The 24,160-nt window shown below is 50.3% G+C and overlaps 8 protein-coding genes across 8 annotated transcripts; 6 read left to right on the top strand and 2 right to left on the bottom strand.

Moving 5' to 3' along the window:
- Positions 1 to 3,015: 3,015 nt before the first annotated feature.
- On the top strand, positions 3,016 to 5,010 carry AA0111_g4721 (hypothetical protein; the record flags this gene model as incomplete). Its single annotated transcript, XM_028650755.1, has 2 exons — positions 3,016 to 4,403; positions 4,458 to 5,010. The coding sequence occupies 2 exons, from the start codon at positions 3,016 to 3,018 to the stop codon at positions 5,008 to 5,010; spliced, it is 1,941 nt and encodes a 646-aa protein (XP_028507725.1).
- Positions 5,011 to 6,481: 1,471 nt separating this feature from the next.
- Positions 6,482 to 7,917, top strand: AA0111_g4720 (hypothetical protein; the record flags this gene model as incomplete). Its single annotated transcript, XM_028650754.1, has 2 exons — positions 6,482 to 6,818; positions 6,869 to 7,917. The coding sequence occupies 2 exons, from the start codon at positions 6,482 to 6,484 to the stop codon at positions 7,915 to 7,917; spliced, it is 1,386 nt and encodes a 461-aa protein (XP_028507666.1).
- Positions 7,918 to 8,160: 243 nt separating this feature from the next.
- On the top strand, positions 8,161 to 9,164 carry AA0111_g4719 (hypothetical protein; the record flags this gene model as incomplete). Its single annotated transcript, XM_028650752.1, has 3 exons — positions 8,161 to 8,514; positions 8,566 to 8,771; positions 8,819 to 9,164. The coding sequence occupies 3 exons, from the start codon at positions 8,161 to 8,163 to the stop codon at positions 9,162 to 9,164; spliced, it is 906 nt and encodes a 301-aa protein (XP_028507511.1).
- A 923-nt stretch (positions 9,165 to 10,087) lies between these two features.
- Positions 10,088 to 11,365, top strand: AA0111_g4718 (hypothetical protein; the record flags this gene model as incomplete). Its single annotated transcript, XM_028650751.1, has 1 exon — positions 10,088 to 11,365. The coding sequence occupies one exon, from the start codon at positions 10,088 to 10,090 to the stop codon at positions 11,363 to 11,365; it is 1,278 nt and encodes a 425-aa protein (XP_028507510.1).
- A 718-nt stretch (positions 11,366 to 12,083) lies between these two features.
- On the top strand, positions 12,084 to 12,698 carry AA0111_g4717 (hypothetical protein; the record flags this gene model as incomplete). Its single annotated transcript, XM_028650750.1, has 1 exon — positions 12,084 to 12,698. The coding sequence occupies one exon, from the start codon at positions 12,084 to 12,086 to the stop codon at positions 12,696 to 12,698; it is 615 nt and encodes a 204-aa protein (XP_028507507.1).
- A 595-nt stretch (positions 12,699 to 13,293) lies between these two features.
- AA0111_g4716 (hypothetical protein) lies at positions 13,294 to 14,813 on the bottom strand (the record flags this gene model as incomplete). The annotated part of the gene is made up of 6 exons (XM_028650749.1): positions 13,294 to 13,511; positions 13,567 to 13,909; positions 13,963 to 14,271; positions 14,334 to 14,533; positions 14,605 to 14,621; positions 14,707 to 14,813. 6 exons carry the CDS (start codon positions 14,811 to 14,813, stop codon positions 13,294 to 13,296), a joined length of 1,194 nt encoding a protein of 397 aa, XP_028507506.1.
- A 612-nt stretch (positions 14,814 to 15,425) lies between these two features.
- On the bottom strand, positions 15,426 to 17,710 carry AA0111_g4715 (hypothetical protein; the record flags this gene model as incomplete). Its single annotated transcript, XM_028650748.1, has 2 exons — positions 15,426 to 17,147; positions 17,198 to 17,710. The coding sequence occupies 2 exons, from the start codon at positions 17,708 to 17,710 to the stop codon at positions 15,426 to 15,428; spliced, it is 2,235 nt and encodes a 744-aa protein (XP_028507509.1).
- A 1,308-nt stretch (positions 17,711 to 19,018) lies between these two features.
- On the top strand, positions 19,019 to 20,755 carry AA0111_g4714 (hypothetical protein; the record flags this gene model as incomplete). Its single annotated transcript, XM_028650747.1, has 1 exon — positions 19,019 to 20,755. One exon carries the CDS (start codon positions 19,019 to 19,021, stop codon positions 20,753 to 20,755), a length of 1,737 nt encoding a protein of 578 aa, XP_028507508.1.
- Between the last annotated feature and the right edge of the window lie 3,405 nt (positions 20,756 to 24,160).

Here is a 24,160-nt window from a genome sequence, read left to right as displayed (position 1 = left end):
AAGTATCGCCCATCCTACGATTGCGCCCAGCAGCATATGTAGGGTAATTTCTGGACCCATAATCATCCCGCCGCCAAAAAAGCCGGGCGACAACGTAGCTGTCCAAAGCCATGTGTTTGCCACGTGTGATCCAAATATAGGCAAATCGTGGAGGACTGGTAGGAAATATGTAAACACAGTCTGCATCTCGTTAATCTCACTCCGCATCGAGAAATGTTCGCACCTACGATGATGGAAGAAACACCCGCCGAATTGAAGATCGCGCGCAGCCGATGAGGGGTGAATCCCGCATGCTCTTGTTCTGTCTGATCTTCGGCTATCGTATGATCCACAGTAGGTGTGTGCAGCGACTTTATGACGTTTGAGCTTGCCGTTGCACCAGGCCATGGCATATCTTTGGGCATGACAAGCGACCTTCTGAGCAACGACGCAAATATTATACCAAAGAAAGCGACGCCAAGCGACCAAACAACTGAACTTTGCCACGATAGATGCACTGGGCCCATATCTACAGGCTCAAGTATATACTCGAGCGCAGGGATCAACTCAGTGAAGCCCGCTGTAACAGCCATGCAGCCAGTGGCTGTTGCGGTGCTTGCGATTAGTACATTCTCGGCCCTGGAAAGCTTTTCGACACCGAATCTAGAGAGGAATCTGAATCCAAGGTAGCCAAGAAGTGCGGAAACTATGGGCATCTGTTGGCTGCTACCTGAGATGAGGCCATAATAGGTATTGGAGATGTTGATCAGGACACCGATGAGCATTCCAGCAAGCACAGCCCGTACCGAGAAGTCACTGTTTTTATCAATCGCATCCTTGATTCTTCTTCTGTCCCCAAGTAACGGTTCCGAACCTGAAGTGTCCATTTGCCAAGATCGACTGGAAAGGCGAATGATTGGTCTTGAGTGTTAACACGAAATGGGTAGCCCGGCTTTCGCCAACGCTTGGTGGGTCGCGCTCGTGTGAAGAAGAAAGGATAAGCGTTCAGAAAATATCGGGTTGTGAAAAGCCGTGTTCGAGTTCCTTGGGTAGAATTGGTTTGGGGATCTCCGTTGACCCAGGCACTAATGTGCCGCAATCCTCGATCTAGCGATTTACAGACTAGCTCGCGGGCTAGCGGGTGCATGCATGGATGACACTGCAGCCTGCGAGGCCAGCCAATTGCTGGAGTACTGAGAGATTCAGCAAGGTGGGAAGATAATCATGATTTCATTGGTCCGTTACACCCAATCGGCATGGCTGGAAGTCATTGAACTGTTTGATCTGTCGTTGTTGTAAATACACCCTTCATGACAGCTTCCAAGTTTGGCGCAAACGTTGCCGGACTAACTCACTCCAGAATGCCACAGGCGGTTATGTGATTGTCGCACTTACATCCTACCAGATCGCTCTCGCTTTTCAGCCAATCTCATACTATGCGTCGTCATTGGCAGAAGTGGCGACAGGGCTTTACTGTGGAATGACGTAGATGGAGGCATCTGGCAGGGTTGGCGCAGAACATGCTGTGTAGGGCCAAAGGCAATCTACGGTTCAGCGATCAGAATTCTGTCTTCTGGTTTACAGATGCCTAGCGCGTGTAACCTGCTGCCCTTGTCACGCTCGCCGATCGTCCCACCTAGCCTTCACCGGTCATGATAAGCTATACAGCCTGGATAACCGTCGATTCATCCCATAGCCACGGCTCCTCATCCTCACAGTCAAGCCGTGCTCATCAGCTGCTACATCGACCATGCTTGCATCACACATCTCATGAACATGCCTCAGACACTTTCTGTTATTGATACCGGCGCTGTATTGACTGTCCTAGGAAGCACGGACGTGGTTGATTGGGACACGACGTACGCAACAAGGCTGATAGTTGATGCATGATCACTAACCCAACGATGTTAGCATCATCGCCATTCCTGACATCGGAAATCCCATATCCGTTTCGGATTGGACAGATGGGCAGTCTTGTTGGCTGGAAACTGTACTACCTTCTCTTGCCAAAAGACCACGTGTGTACGTGTTCCAATGGAGCGTCAGAGGAGGCAAAGAGTTTTCGTGGGATCAACTTCTCCAATGTGGCGATAAATTACTCGAAAGACTGCTTGAACTCCCCGAAATCCCTGAGGTACTTAACCGTTCATTCTAGAAACTCAGATTGCTGAATATCTTCATAGTTCGTAAAGAAGCCTATGGTCTTTATTTGTCATGGGTTGGGTGGAATCGTTGCCAAACGAGTGCGTCCCAAGAACTAATTGTTCAGTCTCGCTCCAATAACAGCTTACAGGCCGTACAATCACTGCATCGGAACTTTTATAATCCGGCTATCAATTCCTTGGTCACCTGTGTGGCTGGTATGGTCCTTTTGGGCACCCCGCATCCTACCTTTGAAAGACAACAAGACTGGCCCAAACTAACACAGATCATCAAAGCAAGTACGCAACTTTCCAGAAAGGCTTTGAACGATGTAGCACGATACGTCCCAGCGGTTGCTAGAGCTTCACGCATGTTCGAAGAATCTAATATCGACATACCGATTCTTTCAGTGTACGAGACGAAATCGAGCAAGGTCGGCTCGTCCCTGTTCTCCAAGCATGAAGTCGTGAGTAAGCTTCTACAAAAAGGATTTCTTCAAGCTCGAAGTAACAAGTGAAAAGCTTGTAGAGAGATTGTTGGCTCAGACCGGAGCTAAGGAAGAGCAACTTCTCCAAGCGGATAAGATGCATTCTAAGATATGCATGCTATGTGCGGGTGACAACTTATCATTGCAACTTCGAGCTTTCTTCACCAAGGTAGAGAGTTCCATATCTCGGCAACGTTTGGAGGCGTCAACGCAGCGTGAGCAGATTTCTCTCTTTGGCCAATTCTTCCTGACAAACGCAGATACGGCTAGTGTGGCTTGGACTAAAACAGTGGAAGAAGTACCACAACACGGACGTACGATCCAACTTGATGGTATCTCGGGATAGTAACCACTAAACTGATACGATTGCAGGTCCACTACCTCATACAGATTCCTCGTTTCCCTCCATGCCAGCGGCTACAGGAGGTGCGAGCGTCGATGTAACTAGCTATGAGATTCTTGGTTTGCGGGAGCCCATGAAGGGTGTTTACCAGACCGTCCAGCTACCTCAATACTTTTTCAAGCCGCATACACGTAATCCTGACTTCTTCGGCCGTCAAGACGTCCTCCATACCCTAGCTGAAGGACTCAATCCTTCGGTTGATTCACGTTCCAGATCATTTGCTCTATGCGGAGCTGGTGGTTTAGGGAAAACCTCGGTTGCGGTAGAATATGCCTACAGGAACAAAAGCATGTACGAAGCCATATTCATCTTACAGGCTAGCGATTCAGAGAAGCTGGCGCAATCATTTGCAGAGATTTCACTCGCTCTTGGTCTCGAGAGTGAAGCTGGAGACCAGATTGTCAGTAAGAACCTTGTCTTCAGATGGCTCTCACAGCCAGTCAGGCGCATGTCAGAGGGTACTGCAATCCTGGAAGATCAAAATCAGGATATTGTCCCGTGGTTGTTGGTGTTTGATAACGCCGATGATCTGAGTATCCTCCGCGATTATTGGCCTGAGTCCGAGCATGGATCGATATTAGTGACCAGTCGAGACCCTCTAGCGAAAACCAGGACGTACGTGGCCATTTCGTCCGGACTGGAGCTCGAGCCTTTCGTGGAAGTCGAAGCTGGGTTGCTATTACGGAAGTTGACAGGGCTCGCAGCGACTGCCGATATCCAGTCGTCTGAACTGGTCGCTCGGAAGCTCAGCGGCTTACCACTTGCTATAATGCAGATCGCAGGAACTATGGTTCGTCGGGATCTATCCTTTGAAGAATTTTCATCACTCTACGATCAAGAAGCTCTTCGAGCTGACCTGCACCGCGCAAACGAGTTTGCAAGCACAGCAAGGACTCTTTACACGACCTGGAACTTCCATGATCTTAGCCAAAGTGCTTTGTCTCTGATCAATGTGATTACCTTCTTCGATCCAGACCAGATTTCGGAAGACATCTTGATGATGATGTCAAGCGTGGGAGTTCGCCATCGACCAGAGGAATATCCTGTAACAGCTACCGGATTCATGGACGCGCGTTCAGAACTAGCAAAATCATCTCTGGTCAAGCGTAATCGGGAAAGGAAAGAACTCGTGATACATCGCATTATACAAGACGCAGCAAGGTTGCGAATGCAGCCTAATGTCGTAGATTCATGCTTTATCAGCGTGACACATCTCCTCTATACCGCTTGGCCTTTTAGCGAATTTGAATTCAGTACCGCTCGGTGGCGCCTCTGTGAACCTCTGATCTCACATGTGGCCAATCTGTATCGGATTTACCAACAGATCGATGCGCTGAAAGCTGTGAAGGAAGGTCGCCCTGAACTCGCTCGTTTGTTCATGGATTTTGGATGGTAAGATCAGTGATGCTGGAACGAGATTGGCTTTTCTTACACTTACTCATACAGGTATTCCATTGAAAGAGGAATCCTTGACGAGGCTCGACCTTACCTTCAAAGCTCTCTTGAACTGTGCGACCTGGTTCCTGAATCTACTTATATCACGCGAGGAGATGCCGAGGGTTGTCTAGCTCAGCTTTTGAATCTCACCAACGATTACAAAGCCGCCATGGTACATGCCAAAGTCTCAGCCAGCATATTTCAAGTACACGATCCACTGGGCTGGAGGATGGCCCAAGCCCATAATGAGGTCTGTGAGGCGTACATTGCAGCTTCCAAGTACGAGGAGGCATTGCAGCAAGCCGAGCTTTCCATGAAAAGCTATTTCGCACTTCCGGAGGACGACTATCCCGACTGGGCAGTCATGAACAAGGCTTACGCGCTGTACAAATTAGGTCGGCTTGACGAGGCTAATGACACGCTTGAAGATTACCTAGATCTACGAGCAAAGAAGTTTGGACCGATGGATTCTGAATCTCTCAAGTCAGTACACAATGGAACAGGGACTACCTTAGCTGACTCGTACGCAGAACTGGCCAATGCCTCTACTTACTGGGTCTAGTTCGATTGGCTCAAGGTCGGCCAAAAGACGGCCTCACGTTTTATACGAAGGCGCTAGATCAGTACCTCTCAACGATTGGACCGAATCATTTTCGGGTGGCGATGCTCTACCATAGGACAGGCGAGCTCCACCTAGCAATAGGTCAACTGATCAATGCTTGGTAGGTTCCAGAATGCTGATTCGCATTTCATCTCGCTAACACTCCTTCAAAGCGATATGTTTGAAAGAGCATTCAGGACGTTTGATGAACGACGACAATATGCCACTCAGGTCGCGCGTACACTGTACTCGCTTGCGCTAACCCAAGAGATGGCAGGTCGACATGAAGACTCAGCTCGTACGTCGGAAAAGTATAGCATTGCTATGTGTAAGTTATCTAAGGAACATGGTCGTGAGCTGAAGTACAAAGATTTGGATGATCTGATACGGAACAACTGGGATTGATCGAACTTATCTGCTTAGAGGATCAGATCGATGCAATATTGAAAGCGCTTCTCGTAGTCTTCACATGACGCAATGACAACTACTTCGCATCGTCCATAATAGTGGCTTGGTACTAGCGACACATTATACTTCTTTTACTAGGTATCAGAGCAAGATTATCCTTTCGGGTTTGCTTTGTATCAGTGCGCCTCACTAAACGGCGGTAGCTTTCAAGACTTAGGCACCCGTCCAGCAGAATATCATTACTGCGCCTGGTTATTGGTGGGGTTCCTGCAAGCCACACTATCATGTGTCGCGTACCCATGTCCATGTGGTAGACCGGGATTGGTGTTGGTGGGCGGCTTAGCCATTTGGACCCCTTGAAAATCGGCCTGACCTGAGACAGTATTCAACCGTGTCGGTTGTATCAGGCGTTTTCTGTCTCTGCTTTAGGTCTGTCGCTGTTGCGTGGCATTGAGTTGATGTCACTGCGTATACACAGCCCCACTGATCCGTGTTATGCGCACACGACGTGCACCTGTTCCAATACCTTATAGTATCGTTTTCTAATTCCTGTGAAACAATAGTGGACACTCACCTTCACATTGACTGCCTGATGGAGATGAACTGCAGATCCCACGATAGTACCGATGGACTTGACCATCAAGGGTCACAGCTTTCACTCCAAAACTCCGCTCATGACACCAATCTTCGGCGAAGACGGACGCCAAGTGACTATGCTAAAACCGTCTCGAAACACTCCACTCGATCCGAACATGATTCCCTCTACCCTGGTGTACAATACCGCTCTATTGTCAAATTCCTGAACTCAACCGGCCAACATCATGGAACGAAGAGTCATACTCCAAACTCCCCTTTTCCAAAGCGAGAGCATAGCTTTGCGATTTTACATGACTTGGCTTATGAGAGACAAGATCCGCAGTATTTCACAACCTTCGATGACCCGCAAGCACTATTTTGCCATCCGGCACCTCGAAAAGATTGCGGGCAACTTCTATTCCTTCGAGGGTACCCTTCACACACATGGATGAATACGATTGGTGCTAGATATCGTATCGATCCAGAAGTCTTTCGAAGACAGCTCCAGCAGGTCCCTGGAAGCGATTACTACGACTTACCAGACCTTCCCTCTTCTTCCATCAACATCATCAAACTATTCACTACCACGATCGGTTATGGGGAGGTACCTTCTAGCAGCAGGCACGAACATGAAACTCAGCTGCAAGATCACTTCAACAATCTCGGAAAGAGCGGACTGATTGGAGAGTCGATCATCCGCCAACTCTGGAATCATGACGAAATGCATTTCTCGATTGAGCAAAACATTATCGTGAATGTCGTCAGAAGACAAGAGGGCTGGCTAGGTACACTTGCCAGGAAGCTAGCAAGTGAGACTGTACTGACTTGATGACAGCATTGATACTCCTTGACCACGGACGGGACCTTGATGAAGGACCACAAGGTCCTTGGCTGGAGCCTCTTTGCCAGAGAGGCAAGTTCAGCAGCGTCTTTCAGCCCGTGATCCAGTTTGAGCCGAAAATCTGGTCCACGGAGAAGCAAGCGAATACGAACAATCTTGGTGTGTCGAGTGACGTGGCCAGCGCGACCCGGAGACCATACGCACAAAGCGCTTCATTACTGGCTAGCCGTCACTACGGCCAATTTTTGTCGTTACCATTGATGCGTATCGATCCTTTCTATGCCCTGCACGATCTATTCATATTCTGTAGCAGCGCTGAAAATCAGTTCTTGAACGCTCTGAGATACAAAGTGAAGTCTTCATTTTCCAACAACAACGACGAGAAATATCTTCAGCAGTCTCTCGAGAACTTTCGGTACCATAAGAATATACTTCGCTCAAAGATAGAGCGATTTGAAGATATAATCAAGTGCATTCGCCTGCGTGGTGATAGAAAATGGCATACGTGGCAGCCATCAGCACAATCCCCAGCTGCCAGAGCACCGGTTCCATTACATCCGTCGAATAAAGACAAGGAGAATGCTATACTTCAAGGCGATGCAGACGCATCTGCAGTCAAAATCCTTCAAGATTACGAAGCCTTGTTGCAAAAGGCCATAGCACTCTCACGATTGTATAACGAAGAGCTGGATGAATTGCGCACCTCTGCAGCATTGCTGGAAGCCAAAAAGAGCGTAGAACAGGCCGAAAGTATTGGGAGGCTTTCTTGGTTGGCTTTTCTTTTTCTCCCCCTCTCCCTCACGGCTGCACTCTTTGGGATGAACTTCAAAGAGATTGGCACGAACCTTAGCATCTGGATTTACCCGGCCTTATCTGTTCCAATTTTCCTGCTCACCCTCTTGATCTATTTCTGGCCCAACGCCCGTCAGTTTGCCCAGATAAATCTAGCCCGATGCGGCTCTGTTGTATCGAAGCGCGACTGGCAGCGTTTGCAGCGATCAACATCGAAAACAGCCGATGCAGATGCAGCAGCTGACGTGTAGATAGCCTGACTTCCACCAATTATAGACCACGCATCGAAAACCCCAGAAATTGAGGCTTCAAGCAATATATGTCGTCTATGTAGGTAAGCTGCACCCTTGTGAGAGCAGTGCGCGACTGCAGGCAAGAGTTGGGGGCGAAGCCTTGTGCACATGCCCTCATAAACTGGCCATATGCTTCTACCTTCTGTCGATTCGCCATTGCTACCGACTCGCCACACCCAAGAGAAGCAGTGTACGCTCTGCATGGATTCCGAAACATCACCATGCGATACATTTGGGGAGATCAAGTTCGTCCGACAAAACTCTTGGCCGGAGAACGAGAAACCCTACGTCTTGACTTACCTGCCAAATGACAACTTTCCCTTGACCAATTTCGATTTCGAAGATGTACGGAATGTACCAATCAAAGATATGCGACCTATCAAAGACGAATTGTCGCTAGACCGTGAAGGATTTGTGGTCGCTGATTTTGCGAGTGCTCTAACTTACGATGAGTTTTTCGAAGAAGAGAAGTTAAGAGCAGTCTTCGCGGATGAGTTGCGAAAGTTTTGGAAAGATCGTTATGGCGTCAAAGCGGCTTACATCCATGAATGCGTCGTGAGTCTATCCGTAGATAAAGGTCTGGGGCAGTGATAACAGAGACACTAGATCAGAAAACGAGATTCATCACCAGACAAAGGATATGGACAGCCAGTCCAGGAAGCTCATACTGGTATGGTGGTCAAACAGCTATGTCATGAAAGCATATTCTCAAAGCGCACAGACTACACGATTGACTACATCCGACGACTCATACCACAGCTTGTAGGACACAACGCCGTTGATATCCTCGCGCGCCGGTTCCAGATGGTCAAGTAGGCTTTATCATCCCCCTTCCGCAACCATTATCTGACTCTCGCAGTCTATGGAAGCCTTTACGTGGGCCTGTGCGTGATTGGCCCCTCGCCGTTTGCGATTACAGCTCAGTGTCCTCGGTCGATATGATACGCGTGGATGAAGTACATAAAGAAGACATACTCGAGTCGCACGGCGTGCAATATAGTCCATCACAGAAGTGGTACTACCTAAGCAACATGAAGCCCAGCGAGATGCTGATCTTCAAGGCAGCAGATTCGCACATGGAAGGCGCAGGTATGTCTCGCAATTCAGAACTTGTTATACGCAAAGACAATTTACGAAAAAATAGTGCCGCATTCCGCGTTCAAGGATACGAGATACGAGAGCGAGCTACCACGAGAGAGTATTGAATTGAGAGTGCTACTGGTGTGGTGAAGTAAACTTGTAGTATTGTTATATAAACGAAATATGCGTCTGCCAAAGTCGTTATACCAAAAGCGAGCGATGTGGTTTTCAAGACGGCAACCTGATGGCAACACGAACATCCAGCAACTTGGTCACAACGCTCGTGCTTCGTATTGCTTGTCGTCCAAGGCTACCATACCGTTTCTAATAGACTTCCTAATTAGCTTGCTGCTTGCAAACGTGAACAATAAAACTTTATCAACACGTACCAGGCTCATCAGTTGCTACCCAACTGTGCAACAAATCTTTTCACTGTATCGATGCGCATGACTCTGTTGCCATGGGCAGTATTGGCCTCGTTAGGTTGTGCTCCTTTGCCCGTTTGCGCGCATGGGACGTTATTGGGATCGAAGGTGGAAGCCGAAGAGATGTTTTGTGGCCACCTGCCCTTCCAGGGTTGAACTTTCTGCGCCGTCATTATTGCGTATCTCTTGACTTTTGGTGGTTTGTTTGGTGATTTAGTTGACGGTCAGGATGATTGTAGAAGACATCCTGTGGGGCAGGCTGAAGTACCTGTTGTTCTGAGGCTCTGCACCTCGTCTAACCCTGTCATTTCTCATAGATGATGAGGGGAAACCTAGTCTAGTGGGCGTTGTGCTCATGCAGGCGCGCAGTCGCCTAGAATCTAATCCGCTGCGATAGCGATTGCCGCTCGATTGTTACGACCAGGCAGTGCAGCCAATGTATGGATAACACGTATTCAGCCTGCTCGGACCTGTGTTCCCGTCTCACAAAGAGGTTACTGTTCACTTATGGCTACAGAATCCCACAAATCCAGTTCTTGACTCCATAACTTCGGCTTCTTATTTCCATCAGCTATCAAAAACAGCTAAGTCACAATCTCCATAGATTTCAGCAACCAATGGACATGTTGGTAGCATTCTTCGCGCAGAACGCTTCAATCGAATACATCAGATACCAATGGGTCGACTACTCCGGCGTCCTGCACGCAAAAGTGATACCAAAAGCATATTGCCTGACTATGGAGGCCAATGATAAGCGAATCTCGCTTGCGCAGAACTGCTTGATCGTTCCCATATCCACCGCGCCTGACTGTTTCCCCGCAGGCCCACAGCGCTGGGAGTTGAGTCCAGACTGGCCGTCCCTACGCGTTTGCCATTTCAAGCCAAACCACGCCATGGTAATGTGCTTTATCACGCAGGTAGAGCCGCAAAGTGGAACACCATTCGAGAAATGTCCACGAAAAGCATTGTACCGAGCAGTCGACGCATTTGGTGATGAGACGCGTGTTCTCATCGGCTACGAGATTGAGTTCGTGCTGCTAGACGAACACGCAAATCTCGCGTCGAGTTTGGATCGAAATACCGGATTCGCATCCATGGCAGGTCTTCGCGGCGAAGGTTTGCTGATCATGGAAGAAGTATGTGAGGCCCTACTCAAGTCGGGAATAGCTGTCCAAGACTTCCACACGGAGATCGCAGATCAATTCGAGATTGTCCTTTGCCCAGAAGATCCTGTGAGAGCCATCGACGCACTCATGCTTGCGCAAGAAACCATCCGGTCAATCACGATCAAGCACGGAGTAAAGGCATCATTGGCTCCAAGGCCAGTGATATCTGGGCCTCAGAACGGACTTCATACCCATGTATCGCTGAACCCTCTTCCCGAAAATGCCGCGTCTTTCCTTCAAGGTGTTCTCGAGAACTTATGTTCCTTATGCGTTCTTGGCATGCCAAACTTCGACAGCTATGTGCGTGTCATGGATGACGGAGCTGGGTGTTACATAAGCTGGGGTACAGAGAACCGCGACCTTCCCATCCGCAAAATTGGGGACCGCTGGGAGTTTCGGTGCGTGGATGCCACAGCTAACCATTATCTTTTCCTTGCGGCGTTGCTTTCGGCAGGCCATGAGGGCATGAAGCAGAACTCTGAATTGCGATTCAAAGATTGTATGGAGTTTCAGGAAAACATGACTGCCATGAAGATGGCTTCCTATGGCATCAGTGAGAGGATGCCAAACACGTTGACTCGGACGATAGAGGCAGCAAAACATAGCGAGGGAACGACAACATGGCTTGGCAAATCTTTGATGGACGAATATATTAGGCTGAAAGAAAAGGAGGTAACTGTATTTCAATCAATGCACGATGGGGAAAGACGAAAACGGTACTTGCGCTTCTTTTAAGCAGCTCGCTGTCGATTATTCGTACTAGCTACTACTCAACCGTAAGCATGGAGCTCGAATTGGGAAAACTTGTTGAGCATACGGTTTGAGTCTCTTACCTAATATTGGAGTGTCCTTCTCCAATGTTGAGTCGATTCACGACGGACTTCGAATCCATGGAGATGTCCGCACATAGTCCTTCGGGATGATTCGGTCACGGTTTGCTCTCAAGACGGAAGGAAGTTTGCGTGCTGAAGGTTGTCGGGTTGTGCCATGCAAGGACTTCAGTGCGCAACCGTTCGATCAGCCAACAAAGTCCGCTCCACAAAAACAATGCCTTCCGCCAGAATTGAACTGACGACCTCGTCATTACTAGTGACGCGCTCTACCACTGAGCTAGGAAGGCTGATATTGTTTCGATGATGACTAATCGATGACCGCCGACCGCACAAGTCATGTTATAACATTCATCGCTTGCGCAAGTCTCTCATCGTGACGAAGATTAGGTGAGAATTCCTGAATTCGAACCGGGTGAAGCTAATAAGTAACTGGCTTGAGTCTCCTTAGTCAACATTGGGGCCCAATGCTGACTAGATATCTCATGCAGCCAGTTGCATTCCTCCGGAGGTAAGAAAATGCGCTAATTAACCCCGCCAAAACTTTCGCGCCAGATGCCTCGGAGCTCTAACATCTACCCACTTGTGTCTCTCTGTTGCGCGCACGCCCACGAACCCTCACCATGGCACCAATACCTACCGAAACCTCCTCCCCAGTCCCCGCGATTGCGAACCCAGAGACTAAATCTTCCGCGCCCGCGCCCAAAGACGTAGATACGTCCGAGCTCGACACAACCACACCAACATCCTCCAACACCAAGAAGCGTAAACGCAAAGACAACGCCCAAGAAAAACAAGTCCACATCCTCCACCAGTCTACATTCCGAAAAACAGCATGGTCCTACTTCCACCTCCTCCTCCTCACACCCGGAACCGCAACCATACCACCAGCCACAGCCTCCACAGACTCGACGACGACATCATCCCTCTCACCCCTCCTAGCCTCCTCCCTCCTCACACATTCGCTGCGGTCCTACCTCGGTATCACAGGCACAGCGATACCCATCGACATGCTCAAGATCTCTGGACGGAGTGTCTGGGTGAGGATACCACGGCAGGACGCACGCGCGTTCAGAGCTAGCCTGAGTGGGTGGGTGGGCACGTGTGATGGGGAAGACATACCGGGTGTTGAAGGGGGAATGGGTGTCAAGGTCGGGGTGGCCTGGAGGGTTGTGGGAGAAGGTGGTGTGCTTGGAGGAATAACGACGGGTGGTGATGGAATGGATCTCTTTGGGTAAAGATGAAGGGATGGAGTATTTAGGCAACGACAAACTTGGGGTTCCAGAGAGAGAGAGGAAATGATGGTACCAAGACAGCGAGATGCTGTTCTGAAGCGCATGGCGTTGCGCTGCGCTCGCTGAGGTTGAAGTCGTACAGGTCAAGGTCATACGCGTCAATTATCGTGCGCTGCGTAGAAGCGACTAGACGACACGCCATATCCTCGATAAGCAACACGCGACAGAAATGCGCCACTCTCGCGCTATGCACTCAGGGTGGAACAAACTCAAAGTCAAGAGGACATAGGGAGGGCTAGTATGGCATCTGCTACGAGCCCACATAGCACTACGGTCAAGATCTATGCAGCCACGGGTGACGCTATATCAGGTCACCGCAGCATTGGTCTCTCAGACACTACCAGCGAGAACACAGGAAGAGAACAAAGTCATTGAATCTACACAGTTCAGAAAGGTATCTCTAGCAACCTCCGAAAACCTCAGCCACCAAGCATCGCCTGTTGTTCGCATCGCGGCCTCACTCTGTCGCAACCGTAAGTTTTATGTATCCTTCGTCCGTGTATCGGCGCACGACTCAGCAAACCAGGATACGACGAGTTTACTGCCAACCAGGCTGCGGTGTATGGTGACCACCTGGAGGGCCACCGTAGCCAGCCTGGTGCTGACCAGGAGGAGGAGGATATTGCTGGCCTCCACCACCATATTGGTTAGCATGCGTAGGAGCACCACCATACTGGTTGTGCTGATGTTGATCATAGTTGCCAGGGCCGCCATAAGGACCGCTTGGTGCACCATAAGCAGGGCCTCCGTAGCCAGCTACACTAGATATCAGTTTTGCGCATCCTTTCCCTCACGCGTGTTTGGTCCATACCTTGTTGTCCATAGCCACCTGGTGGACCCCCATGTGGTGGTCCTTGCCCATAACCTGGTGCTGGCCCACCATATCCTGATTGACCGCCGAAACCAGCTTGCGAGCCATAGCCATGTTGCTGGCCACCGTGCTGTGGCTGGGGAGTGTGTTGTTGTGAGCCGCTGTAGCCGCCGTGGGCCTGACCCTGACCATATTGTTGTCCGTGACTCGGAGGACCGCTGCCGTATTGGCCGCCTTGAGCGCTGTGGTTGTAGGAAGTTGGTGGTGCGGTGCCGGTGTAGGTTCCGCCTGAAGAGGCACCAGAGTAGCCGTAGTCGCCAGCGCCGTTGTTTGGCTTGTTGTGCTAGATGTTGTCAGCGCATTTCCTCAAGTCGTCTGACGTCGAGGGCATTGTACCGATCCACCACCGAGTACGCTCCCAAGCATGCCTCCGAGCCCGCCTCCGGAAGAACTGCCACCATGTTGTTGACCTCCAGACGAACTTCCGTGCTGCTTCCCACCACCTAGCAGACCACTAGCAAGCTGTCCAACAAGGTTGCCGGCACCGCCGCCGCCACCAGAGTGTCCGCCAGAAGAACCGCCATGTTGTTTCCCACCGCCCAAGAAACTCCCCGCGAGTTGGCCAACGAGGTTTCCCGAGCCGCCGCTGCCATGGCCTCCACTACCACTCTGCTTGTTTCCCATAAGCGCGTTCATCGCAAAGCCCTGTATGCCCTTTGTCAGCCTGCATGCCCGATTGATGCCCAAGTATGTCGAGTGTCTCATACACCCAGTCCGCCTGCCCTGTCTCCAGTCGGGCCGTCGCCCATGCCTCTTGTTCCATCGCCCGCGCCGTCTGGACCTGATGTGCCGGGTACGTTGTATGGGTTCGTTGATTGCGCCGGGGTGCTGTGGTTGGAGGAGCCGCCTACGGGGGCTTCGCTGGTGGGCAGTTCCCACTGCGAGACGCCGGTGCTGATTTGGACATCTGTCGCGGAGGGTTAGAATGCGCGATGTTGTTGTAGATATGGCGCGACCAAGCCGACTAGGGCTACGTACAATAATACTTTCGTGACCTGGCGTGTATGTTAGTTTCGTGTCGCGGGGCAACGAGTGCGAGGGCGGGGCGGCCAAAGCATTATATGGTGGGCTTCAACATACGAGTTATCCCACTGCGCTATCCATCCAGCAGGAAGCTTGGGGAGGGTAGGGTCGGTAGGGCCCGAGTCCGGCGACACAGGCGGGATGGGAGGTGTGGGTACCGCCATGTTGTTTTGTGGAGAGGCGATGGCGGGGTAAGGAAGAGAGAGGATGCGATAGAAGAGGGGAAAGAGATATAAGAAAGTTGGTTAGTAGGGGAGGAGAGGCGGCCGGGGATATCAATACATCGCAGCCAGCGGTTATATGACAGGAGTGCGAACAGCAATGGGCGAGTGGTCCTTGTTAGCGTTATGGTGGGGATTGGCCAGGATGCTGGGACGCTCTGCGAGGCTGTGCACTTTACGCAGTCAGGAAAGGGACGCACATGTCCGGCAGGCGAATGTGTTTCTTTCAGCTGGCTTGCGTCTTACTGCGATCACATTGCTACTACAAACAGCTAATCACATCTCAACGGCACGTTCGGACGTGGACTAAAACATCCTTATTCCACATGTGGCTGAGACAGCTACTAGCGACCAAGAAAAGCCAGAGCCCAACCTCTCTGCCGCGCCCGATTCAGGCCCAATACTAACACACGGATATCTGAATAAGTAACCAAATCAACGCCTGCCTAATGCATAGTTCCTGTCTTGATCCGAGCAAACATGCCAAACTGACTCCTGTTTGCATACGACGTCATCCGCGTCTGAAACCCGAAACACCAAAAAATCACTCATTAGTTACCACGCATCCCCGCCTCCGTTATCGTTGTCGTCATCCTCATTACCGTTCCACTCTTCGTCGCCGCTGGGTTCCGCGTCAAGAAAGTCAGCTTCATTGAAGATCTCTTCGCGAGGACGGAAGTTATCGATGCGGAAGATTACTGTGTGACACCGGCCTTGCACGAATGGCTCCTCTTCATCTGACACATCTTCTTCAGAGGCCGAGTCTTCGTTTGACTCCTCGTCGTAGCTGGTCGCTGCTTTTGAGCGAGAACGGAGACGCTTCGAACCCCATCGCTCATCTTGCTTCTGAGCGCGCGATTGTAGCAGTGGAGCATCGTCGTCACTACTACTGCCGTCGTCTACAACAACTGGTTCGGGTTTTGACGTTTCTTCTGAGATGCCCTCAATGAACGAGTCTACCCTCTCTTCCTCACCACCACGTTCCTTCGATTCCCTAAAGGCCCTCAGAGACGCGAGGTTAGGATCAGGTGCTTCCCACCTTCTTGCATAGACCTTCTTGAACTTGGCGCTCCACTTCTGCCGGAACTCTGCTCTCTGGCGCCAGTCGGTGTCCACCATGGCGATAATGGTGATCTCCTGCAGCCAGGGCATTTCTTCGGCCGAGTTGATGAGCGAATTGAAGAAGTTGTCGGCAGACTTCGAATTCCACTTGCGTAGATACTGGAAATCAATGGTTCGAAGTGTTGTTGGCCAGGTAGGCATTTCGCTCTCACCAAGAAGTGTCTCGTAGAGAGGTTCGTTGTCAGCAGACATGACTAGAGAGCTATAGTAGGTTGTGTCCATCCTTAGAACCTCAAGCTTGGGACAAGAGCGTTTCAAGTCAACTAGGAATGACATATCCAGGGCCTGATTGTGATTGAGGGTCAGTTCTTCAAGCTGAGAGCCATGGGTGGTCAGGAAATCCGAAAATGCATCTGAGAGTAGCTCGCCACAGTTCACGATGCTGAGGCTGGTGAGGTTCGTGGGCAGCAAAGGAAGCAGGCGCCCACTGACTATGCCGCAAGTCTCAAAGGATAGATTCTTAAGATTAGGAAGCACAGCCAGCGCAGACGCTAGCAGCTCCTCTATTGTTGGCTCGCCCTGATGTTCTTCAGGATCCCCATGAGTGGCTTCAGGATGGAATTTAGTCAATGTTAGATCGCGAAGGCTCTGGAAAGCATGGTCGGCATGAATCGTCTTGATCCATAGAGGTCCTTGGCTACAGAACGTGCTGTTCCACCGCCAGCTTCTCAAACGCAGACTAGTCTGTCGAAGAGCGTCGAAGAGTTCAGCAGGATATACCCAGCGCCGAAGTCGTCTAAGTCGTGGGCGAAAGGGAGGCCGATCCATAGGATCAAAGATGTCAATCTCACGCAGTGTGGTCAGTGACTGTACCAGAGCCGCAAGATCAGTCACGCTGTTGGCATGATCCGTCAGAGCAGTCATCTGCGTCGCATCTAGCTCTAATCGCTTGACCATGACGCGATAATCACCGTGTGCCCCAGGTGGAGGAGTGATGAGGTGATGAACGAGGTCTTTGCGTGTCTGCCTAATTGCGAATATGGGCGGGTTTCGGTATAAGGCCGTCAGAGCCGGCTTTGTAAAGGCTGAACACGTCTTGGCCATCTGTACAAGCCATGATATCGCGGGGGTGGGCTTCATGTTCTCGTCGTGAAGCGGGTGGGAAGCGTAAACAAAGATTTGGAGGAGTACGTGATATGGCAGAGAGGCCCAGGCCTAGACATGAGGATTAGAGCTAGAACATATATGTGATGAAGCAGACATACCGGCTTGTGCCCATCGGAGGGAATCGTCGTCTTGCGCTCGACCTGACTCTCGTTGTTCGGCTTCAGTGGTGCGCCTATGGTCGCCTTACGTCGCGATCTGCTCCTCTTTATACCTACAGTCTTCCCAGATCGTGATACTGGTGCCGCGACAGGTCGTGACCGTGTCCTCACCGTCATGACCTGCTCTTCTTCCAGCTCGAAGTCGCCATCGGGGTCCTCCTCGTCTTCATCGTCTGTGCTGACATCTTTGTACGAAATCTTTGGCGCTCCTCGTCTCCGTGAGGTTCGTGACTCCCGTTGAAGCTTGACAGAAGCGGGCTGTGGTGGTGGTGGAGAATGCTCGCTTTCGCTGGCGGCTTCGTCGTCGGCTGCCGGGCGGCGAGTGGATCGGCGGGTAGGACCGGTGCGCTTTCTGGTGGTTTGCTCATAACCGGAGCTTTCAGAGAGGTCATCGTCACTGCTTGGCTCCTTATACGATACAGCGCCGCGTTTGCGCTTCAGTGTTACAGCCATGTCGTACGACGTAGGGTCCAATGACTGTCGAGGGCTAGTTTGAATTTGAGGGGCTGATTAGTATTAGGTCTAACTTATAAGGGGCACTTAAGCCCTGCAAGGTAATCGCGAAGGTGCATGAAGCAGGTCGGAATGTGAGACAAAAGAGTGGTAGTTGGAGGCGAGTGTTGCGACAGTGAATTGTCGATGCATGCGGACCACGGAGGTAAGAGGCCATCAATGAGATCATCCAGGATCACCAAGCCAATGCAGCTTAGCGGCACCACCCGTGTGCACGTGACCCTTGTCGACACAACTCCCGCACACAGCCGTCAAGCATGTGGAGCGTCCGAGGCGTTCGCGTTGGTCTACAGTGAATGTTGCGGATACAGGCCATTCGCCTTCTCGCCAGCTGAGCGCTATCCGCTTGTGCGCCATCGCGTCGTCCCTGGTTGCCATCGTGCGCCACAAACCTCTCCGACACAACAAACAGCGACAGCGAGAATACAACTGACGCGACCCTTTGTCAGCAGTTCCAAAGCTGAATGAACGACGGTGCATGATTGTTGCGCGTCGACTTATATCGTGGGATTGTCGCGCGCGGCCCAGGGGCGTCAGACCGCTAGAAACAACAACAACCCTGCTTTCCGCCATCTTCACTTTCTCATCCGTCTTTCCATCTGCAAAGCCATACTGCCGACACCCAGGATAGCGGCGAGGAACCGCAAAACTCTGCATTCTCTCACTTGGACCCACTAATGTGCGCCCTCACCACGCGTTCTCGGTTGCTATAGGATGCAACTGAGCAACCGAGGAATTCTGTAAGTAGATCAAAGTCCAAGCAGAACGTTCCCTAACATGCGTGTGCGCTGGCAGAGCATGCTAGGACGGCGAGACAGATTTACTGGAAATATACTTTTTTACGATTATCTTTACAAGACGAAAAGGCACCCATTCTTAGAGCGGAACAGAAGACGAGTGCACTCTTCCCGCAACGAGGATTACAACGAAGAGAAGGGATTCGATTTTCGTGCCACTTGGCGGCCCCCATCTTGGGATTTACTGAACGATATGATCTTAGCAGAAAGGGCAGCGGGGTCCTTCGTTCTTCAGGCGCACGGGATTCGTTTACAGAATGGTCGGCAAGCTCCTTGTGGTGGTCGTGGAAATGACCTGGCAAAGAAGGCGCGGACTTTGTTGCGATTGACCGCGTCGATCAAGACGTCGGTTGTTTCATCATCTCCTGATCCGCCATGTAACAATCCGCCCGAACAGGAGGCAATCCTGCGAGTCACTGATAGGCGGTCGGATCGGGAGGCGTCGATTGAGATGGAGCCTATCATCATTTATCGCGAAGACTGGCACACCGATCCCAGTGATATCGATGAAAATGACATACACAGAATAATGCTCAGTCTGAATTTCGACAATGACAACAATCTCAAGGACTTGTGCGAGTTTATGGGCCTCAAAATCTCGGATTCATCCGCCCGCCTGTCTACTTCGTATGGGAATATTTTCGACGTGCCAGAAGGGAGGGTCATCTTACCATTGAAAGCATCTGGAAACCAGCTCGGCATGGGGCTAGAGGTCAGCATGCATTGGAATCCGCTCAAACGAGACTCTGTCTTGATAAGCCACAACCGGCATCTTCGAAATACGATAGAATCTTCCAGTTCATATCCGACACCACCTCTCGATCAGGAACCCCGATATAGGCTCACTTTCGTCTATGGCAACGACACTCTTGAGCGATCTGAACTCATGTGCCCGCATTGCTCAAAAAAGAAGATAGCAGATATCGAAGACCTCAAAATGCACCTCATCAGCTGGCACGAGTACTTTGACTATCATGTCACCCTGGAACAAGTCGACGAACATGGGATTGAGCACTGGCGCTTCGATAGCGAAGTAGCCAACTATAGAGCGGGTCAACGTGCAAGTGATACTGCCGATGAGCCTGCCGACGTGCGTGTACTCGCACCAGCTCAGCCCTTCAACAGACGAAAATTCTTGGCAGGCGACGATGAGTTCGAAAGAACTGCCAGGATAGAAAAGCCTACCAAACACGCAAAAGCGAAACCAGCAACGAATGGCTTGAAAGTTGCGCCAGGACCGAGACCACGGAAACCTCCAGATCAAGTGCAGTCCAGACCGCAAAGGGAGAAGAAGAGATTCGTCGTGCCAAAGGCTCCGAATGGTATCACCTTCTTCCGTTCGGTCAGCAAGAGACCTCTACAACCCGGCGAGGTCATCAGTGAAAGCGACGATGAACTGGACGAAGGGTGGATGTATTTCCGCAAACACGTGGAGATCGACAAAACAAAATTATCAGAGGCTTCTAAGCGTTTCTTGAAGATCTATGATGACTTCATGCACGAAGAGAATCTGCAATCAGAGATGCACATGGAAGAGTCCATTATTCGATTTGCGCGACAATGCCGCCAAAAATTGCTGGACGACGACGATGTCTATTGCGAGTTCAAGAAGAAGATGGACGAGCTGTTAGAGGAGGACATTATATCGAAAGAGGTGCACGAAGCATTGGAGAATATCGTGAACGCCAACGAGCTTTCTCAGCGTCTAGCATATCTCGATATTCAATATCAAAAGACCCCTGTTGCCCCTACTGACAATGGGGCGGATCTGGGCCTTGTGCCGACGCAGGATCAGAATATCGAACGCAATGCTATGGTCTCGAATTCTGCCTCCGACCCAGACCACGAAAACGAACCAATCCTTGATTGGGTCGCCTCTTATGTTGACGCGACCCCTGAAGGGAACAAGAGTCATCAGCTGAGGAAAGATAAGGGCAAAGGTAAAGCCGTAACAACTGAAGCTGGCTACCTTACTCCTGCCAATGGAGATCATGATGGCGATGTTGACATGAGCGATGGAACATCGCCAAATATACCATTGGAGTCAGCAAAAACACCTCAAGACGGGGACGCTGAGCCGCCATACGATCTATGTTACTGCGACAAAGACGCATCGGCAAAACCAGGCAAAACTGGCCTCATTGCATGTAACAACATCGTAAGCTCAGCAAACCCACAACACACGTGAAATCGTGAACTAATATTGTTACAGGACTGCATACGTCGAATCTTCCACCTCGCATGCATACAACAGCACAGCAAAACATCAACGCCAATACTTACCCCGAAAACACGAGACTGGACCTGCGATGACTGCAAAGCCGATTCTAACGCGGCGAGATAGCTTCTCGTTGCCGAAGACTGTGTGGCGCCATAGCGGGGCATCCATCTCCTTTGCTTCTGTTTTGACTGACTACGTTTGGCGTTGGTAGAGAAAAAATGGGCAGTAGCCTCGGCATTGACATGTATTTTCTGTTCTGTTCGGGCGGACTATTACTACTTTCTCCAATACCTCTTCTCGATACCACTAGCATTTTGAAGGTTGTTTTTTTCTCAGGCGTTTGACTTTGTACTTGAGCTTGTTTTGTTGGGTTGCATGGAACGCGAGTGACGCAATATTTGATAGCCGATATATCACACTGATACCACTCTTTGGGATTGCCAGTTCTTCTTGTCGTTTGCATGGGAGCTGATCCGCCGCCTTCGCCTCGAAACATCTTTGTCATCATCCAGATGTAGCTTGGCACAAATACTGCATCACTGTCACTTCGTGGTAATATCGAGTTGTGGAGAAAGAAGACATGTGTCTGGAAAATTCACTCGTCATCCAGCATACCAGCCATGCTGCATGCCCAACTTCAGTCGTGAAATATTCGTCATAAGCGACTACCTACTTACTGGCCTCACGATCGAGGCGACAATCAAGCACGTAAGCCATTGGAAACAATTCCCCCTTAGATATCCTATACAGTTTCTACTATATTTACCTCCATTATCTCATCTCTTCCTCGCCTAAAGTGTCCCAATCTGGATACGAAAGCAAATTACCACCACCATAATCACATTAGCGCAGCCGGGCAGCAATCTCAGCTAAGGATGCCCATACTCCGCTTCTAGATGGCATTAACCTGCAGCAGCAAACAAAACTTTGCCTTTGTCAATGACAATGCCGGCTATAGCCTCGCCTTCTTTTCTTCCCTTCTCCCCCACATCTGCCAGACCCCTAGCTCCCATCTTGGATACATATGCATCAAACCCACTGAACGCCACATCTCCCCATGCATGTGCATACTCCCAATACACCCATCTTGCCCAACAGAGTAATCGAGTAGATGATTCCAATGCAGGAATCCATCATCAATATGCAGGTACGAAGCATCGTTCATCTAAACAATCTGCACCTTGTCTGTTCTGCATTTCGGATGCCGCAACCGAGGTGCAAAGAACTAAGCGGATGACATGCGGTAGTCTAGAAAGAAGGAGCACGCGACGGGCGTTGTCAGATTGAGATGTCTCTCCTCCGCTTAGCCTTGCAACATCGGTTATAGTATCCGGAAGGAGAAGGTGGGAAGGTGGGCCGGGATGGAGGGTATAACAAGATTTACACTATGACGATCAGATGTAATATACGAGCGCGTCTATGATAGCAGGGTATCATGGTGTATGTTTCAAGTGATAAGCGAGAAGCGACGACGGGGGCGCTTCGACATGAGGATCAATGAAGTTTGTTCAAGGTGAACTAGATGGTTTGCGCTCAATTTGCACGTCATTGACAGTGACATGACCCACGCCTTGGAACGGATATCGCACGCGCGACAGACCAGCCTCTCCAACCTCATTCAGTTCGCCCCAAGCTAAAACGAACATGTCACTTATCCCACTATCGACCACTCACGACTCTCGGATCTCCGGAGAGAACGAGACCATGAACGCTTGGTCCATGCGTGATATCATATCCACCTACCGTCCTCTAACACGCCAAAGACGGCTCAGAGAATAACATGTATTGGCAATATCGAATAGCAAAACGCTGGCGCTGGCTTAGCTACCTGTTTTCAGTTTCGCGCGCAATGTCAGAAAACGTCTGTATAACAGCCAGGCCGTTTTAGGTCGTTTGCACCGTTTCGTTTTGACAAAGTAAAGTTTCCAAAGTCTAGAACGGCGGTAAACGTTTTCGTTTTCATTCTTGCTAGGCTGGTGAAATAAACGCCGCTGTGATTTGTACAGGTAGGCGCGATGTGGGGGTAGCCTAGTAAGATCTGATACGGCGATTTATTGTCATTAGGTTCCGTCATCACATCTCCTGATCCGAGCGTCATGGGTATGAACGACGTGTTTTGCAACACCATCATTGCGGAAATTCACTGTTAGGAATTACATACCGTTTAGCCGCAATGTTTACCCTAGGCTAAGTTGGTTGGGCAGGCAATGTCTACTTTGGATTTCGGTGTTGGGACTTGGTCGATGCGTGCATGCGTTGGCGTCATGTCGACTCCCCTTTCGTACTGCAGCAGTAGCATGTCTGCAGAGAACGCAAGTGCGTAGCCGCAAATGCTGCAACTCGAGTCATTTCCTCATAAGTCTCTCAACCAATACTCTTGCCGAAGTTTTGCCAACCTCCTTTCCGGCCAGATTTGCGGATTTTTGATGGATGCCATTGATTGTCAAGTGCGGAGGATGTTTTGGAGGGCGCTTACATGCAGATTGCCGAACATTCTTGCGCGGAGTAGCGAAATGTACCCCCCTGCGTCGCAGACTTTGTGTATGAAATACGAGAACGGGCGATAGTAGTACCGAGAACTGGTAGGGTATTCATAGGTGAAACAGGACCCGTTGCTTGTGTCGCGCGCCGCGGTTCGCGTTGCCCTACGCTGCCCGGTTCGGCCCTCCCAACCACTTCTATGCTACCTTCTTGGTCAGTCTGCAGGACCTTAACGTCGTAAAATGCTAGTACTTGCTAGATGAATGGACACCAGGATACGTACATTGACATGCAGGAGAGAGGTGCGACGTGGTACGAGAGATACTCGCTCAAAGCGTTGAAAGACTGCGTACTGATTGGCCATGGCCAAGTCTACTATTGATGTTGTTGCTAATAGGTGCTTTTTTGTACAGAGGCCGTGATGCGGAACTGATCGGAAATCCATCTATCGTACACGTTGCGAAAAAAACAAGATGGCTGGCATAAGCGCCTTACTGCCGAAAGAGATATGAAACTCTTTAGTCGTGAAGATAGCGATAGTAAGACATTAGGTAAGGGCTCATCATATCTCGACTTTCGTAAAGTGTCGACATGCAGTCAATGAAGAAATGAATGAACAGGTTGTGACAAGGAAATTGAGCTTGACGGAAAAAGATAGTGTGTCTGGGGGCACAAACAGCCCCAGAACAGCAATAACAACATGATAAGTGATAAGTGATGCGCGCGCATGATTGGTGCTCATCAAATGTGGTAGCAAGCGTAAACGGCAGAGCGTACCTCCATGGTATCATGGCTATAGTTCATCGTGAGTGCGTAAGTAAAGTCGTTGACAGAACGCTTTCAAAACAGGATTACCGCCGTATGTTGCTTTTGTTGACGAAAGAAACGCTG

This window comes from Alternaria arborescens, assembly GCF_004154835.1.
Source record: "Alternaria arborescens strain FERA 675 chromosome Unknown contig_9, whole genome shotgun sequence".
NCBI lineage: Eukaryota > Fungi > Ascomycota > Dothideomycetes > Pleosporales > Pleosporaceae > Alternaria > Alternaria arborescens.
Note: the sequence above shows the minus strand (reverse complement) of the source record. Positions and strands in the feature narration are given on the sequence as shown.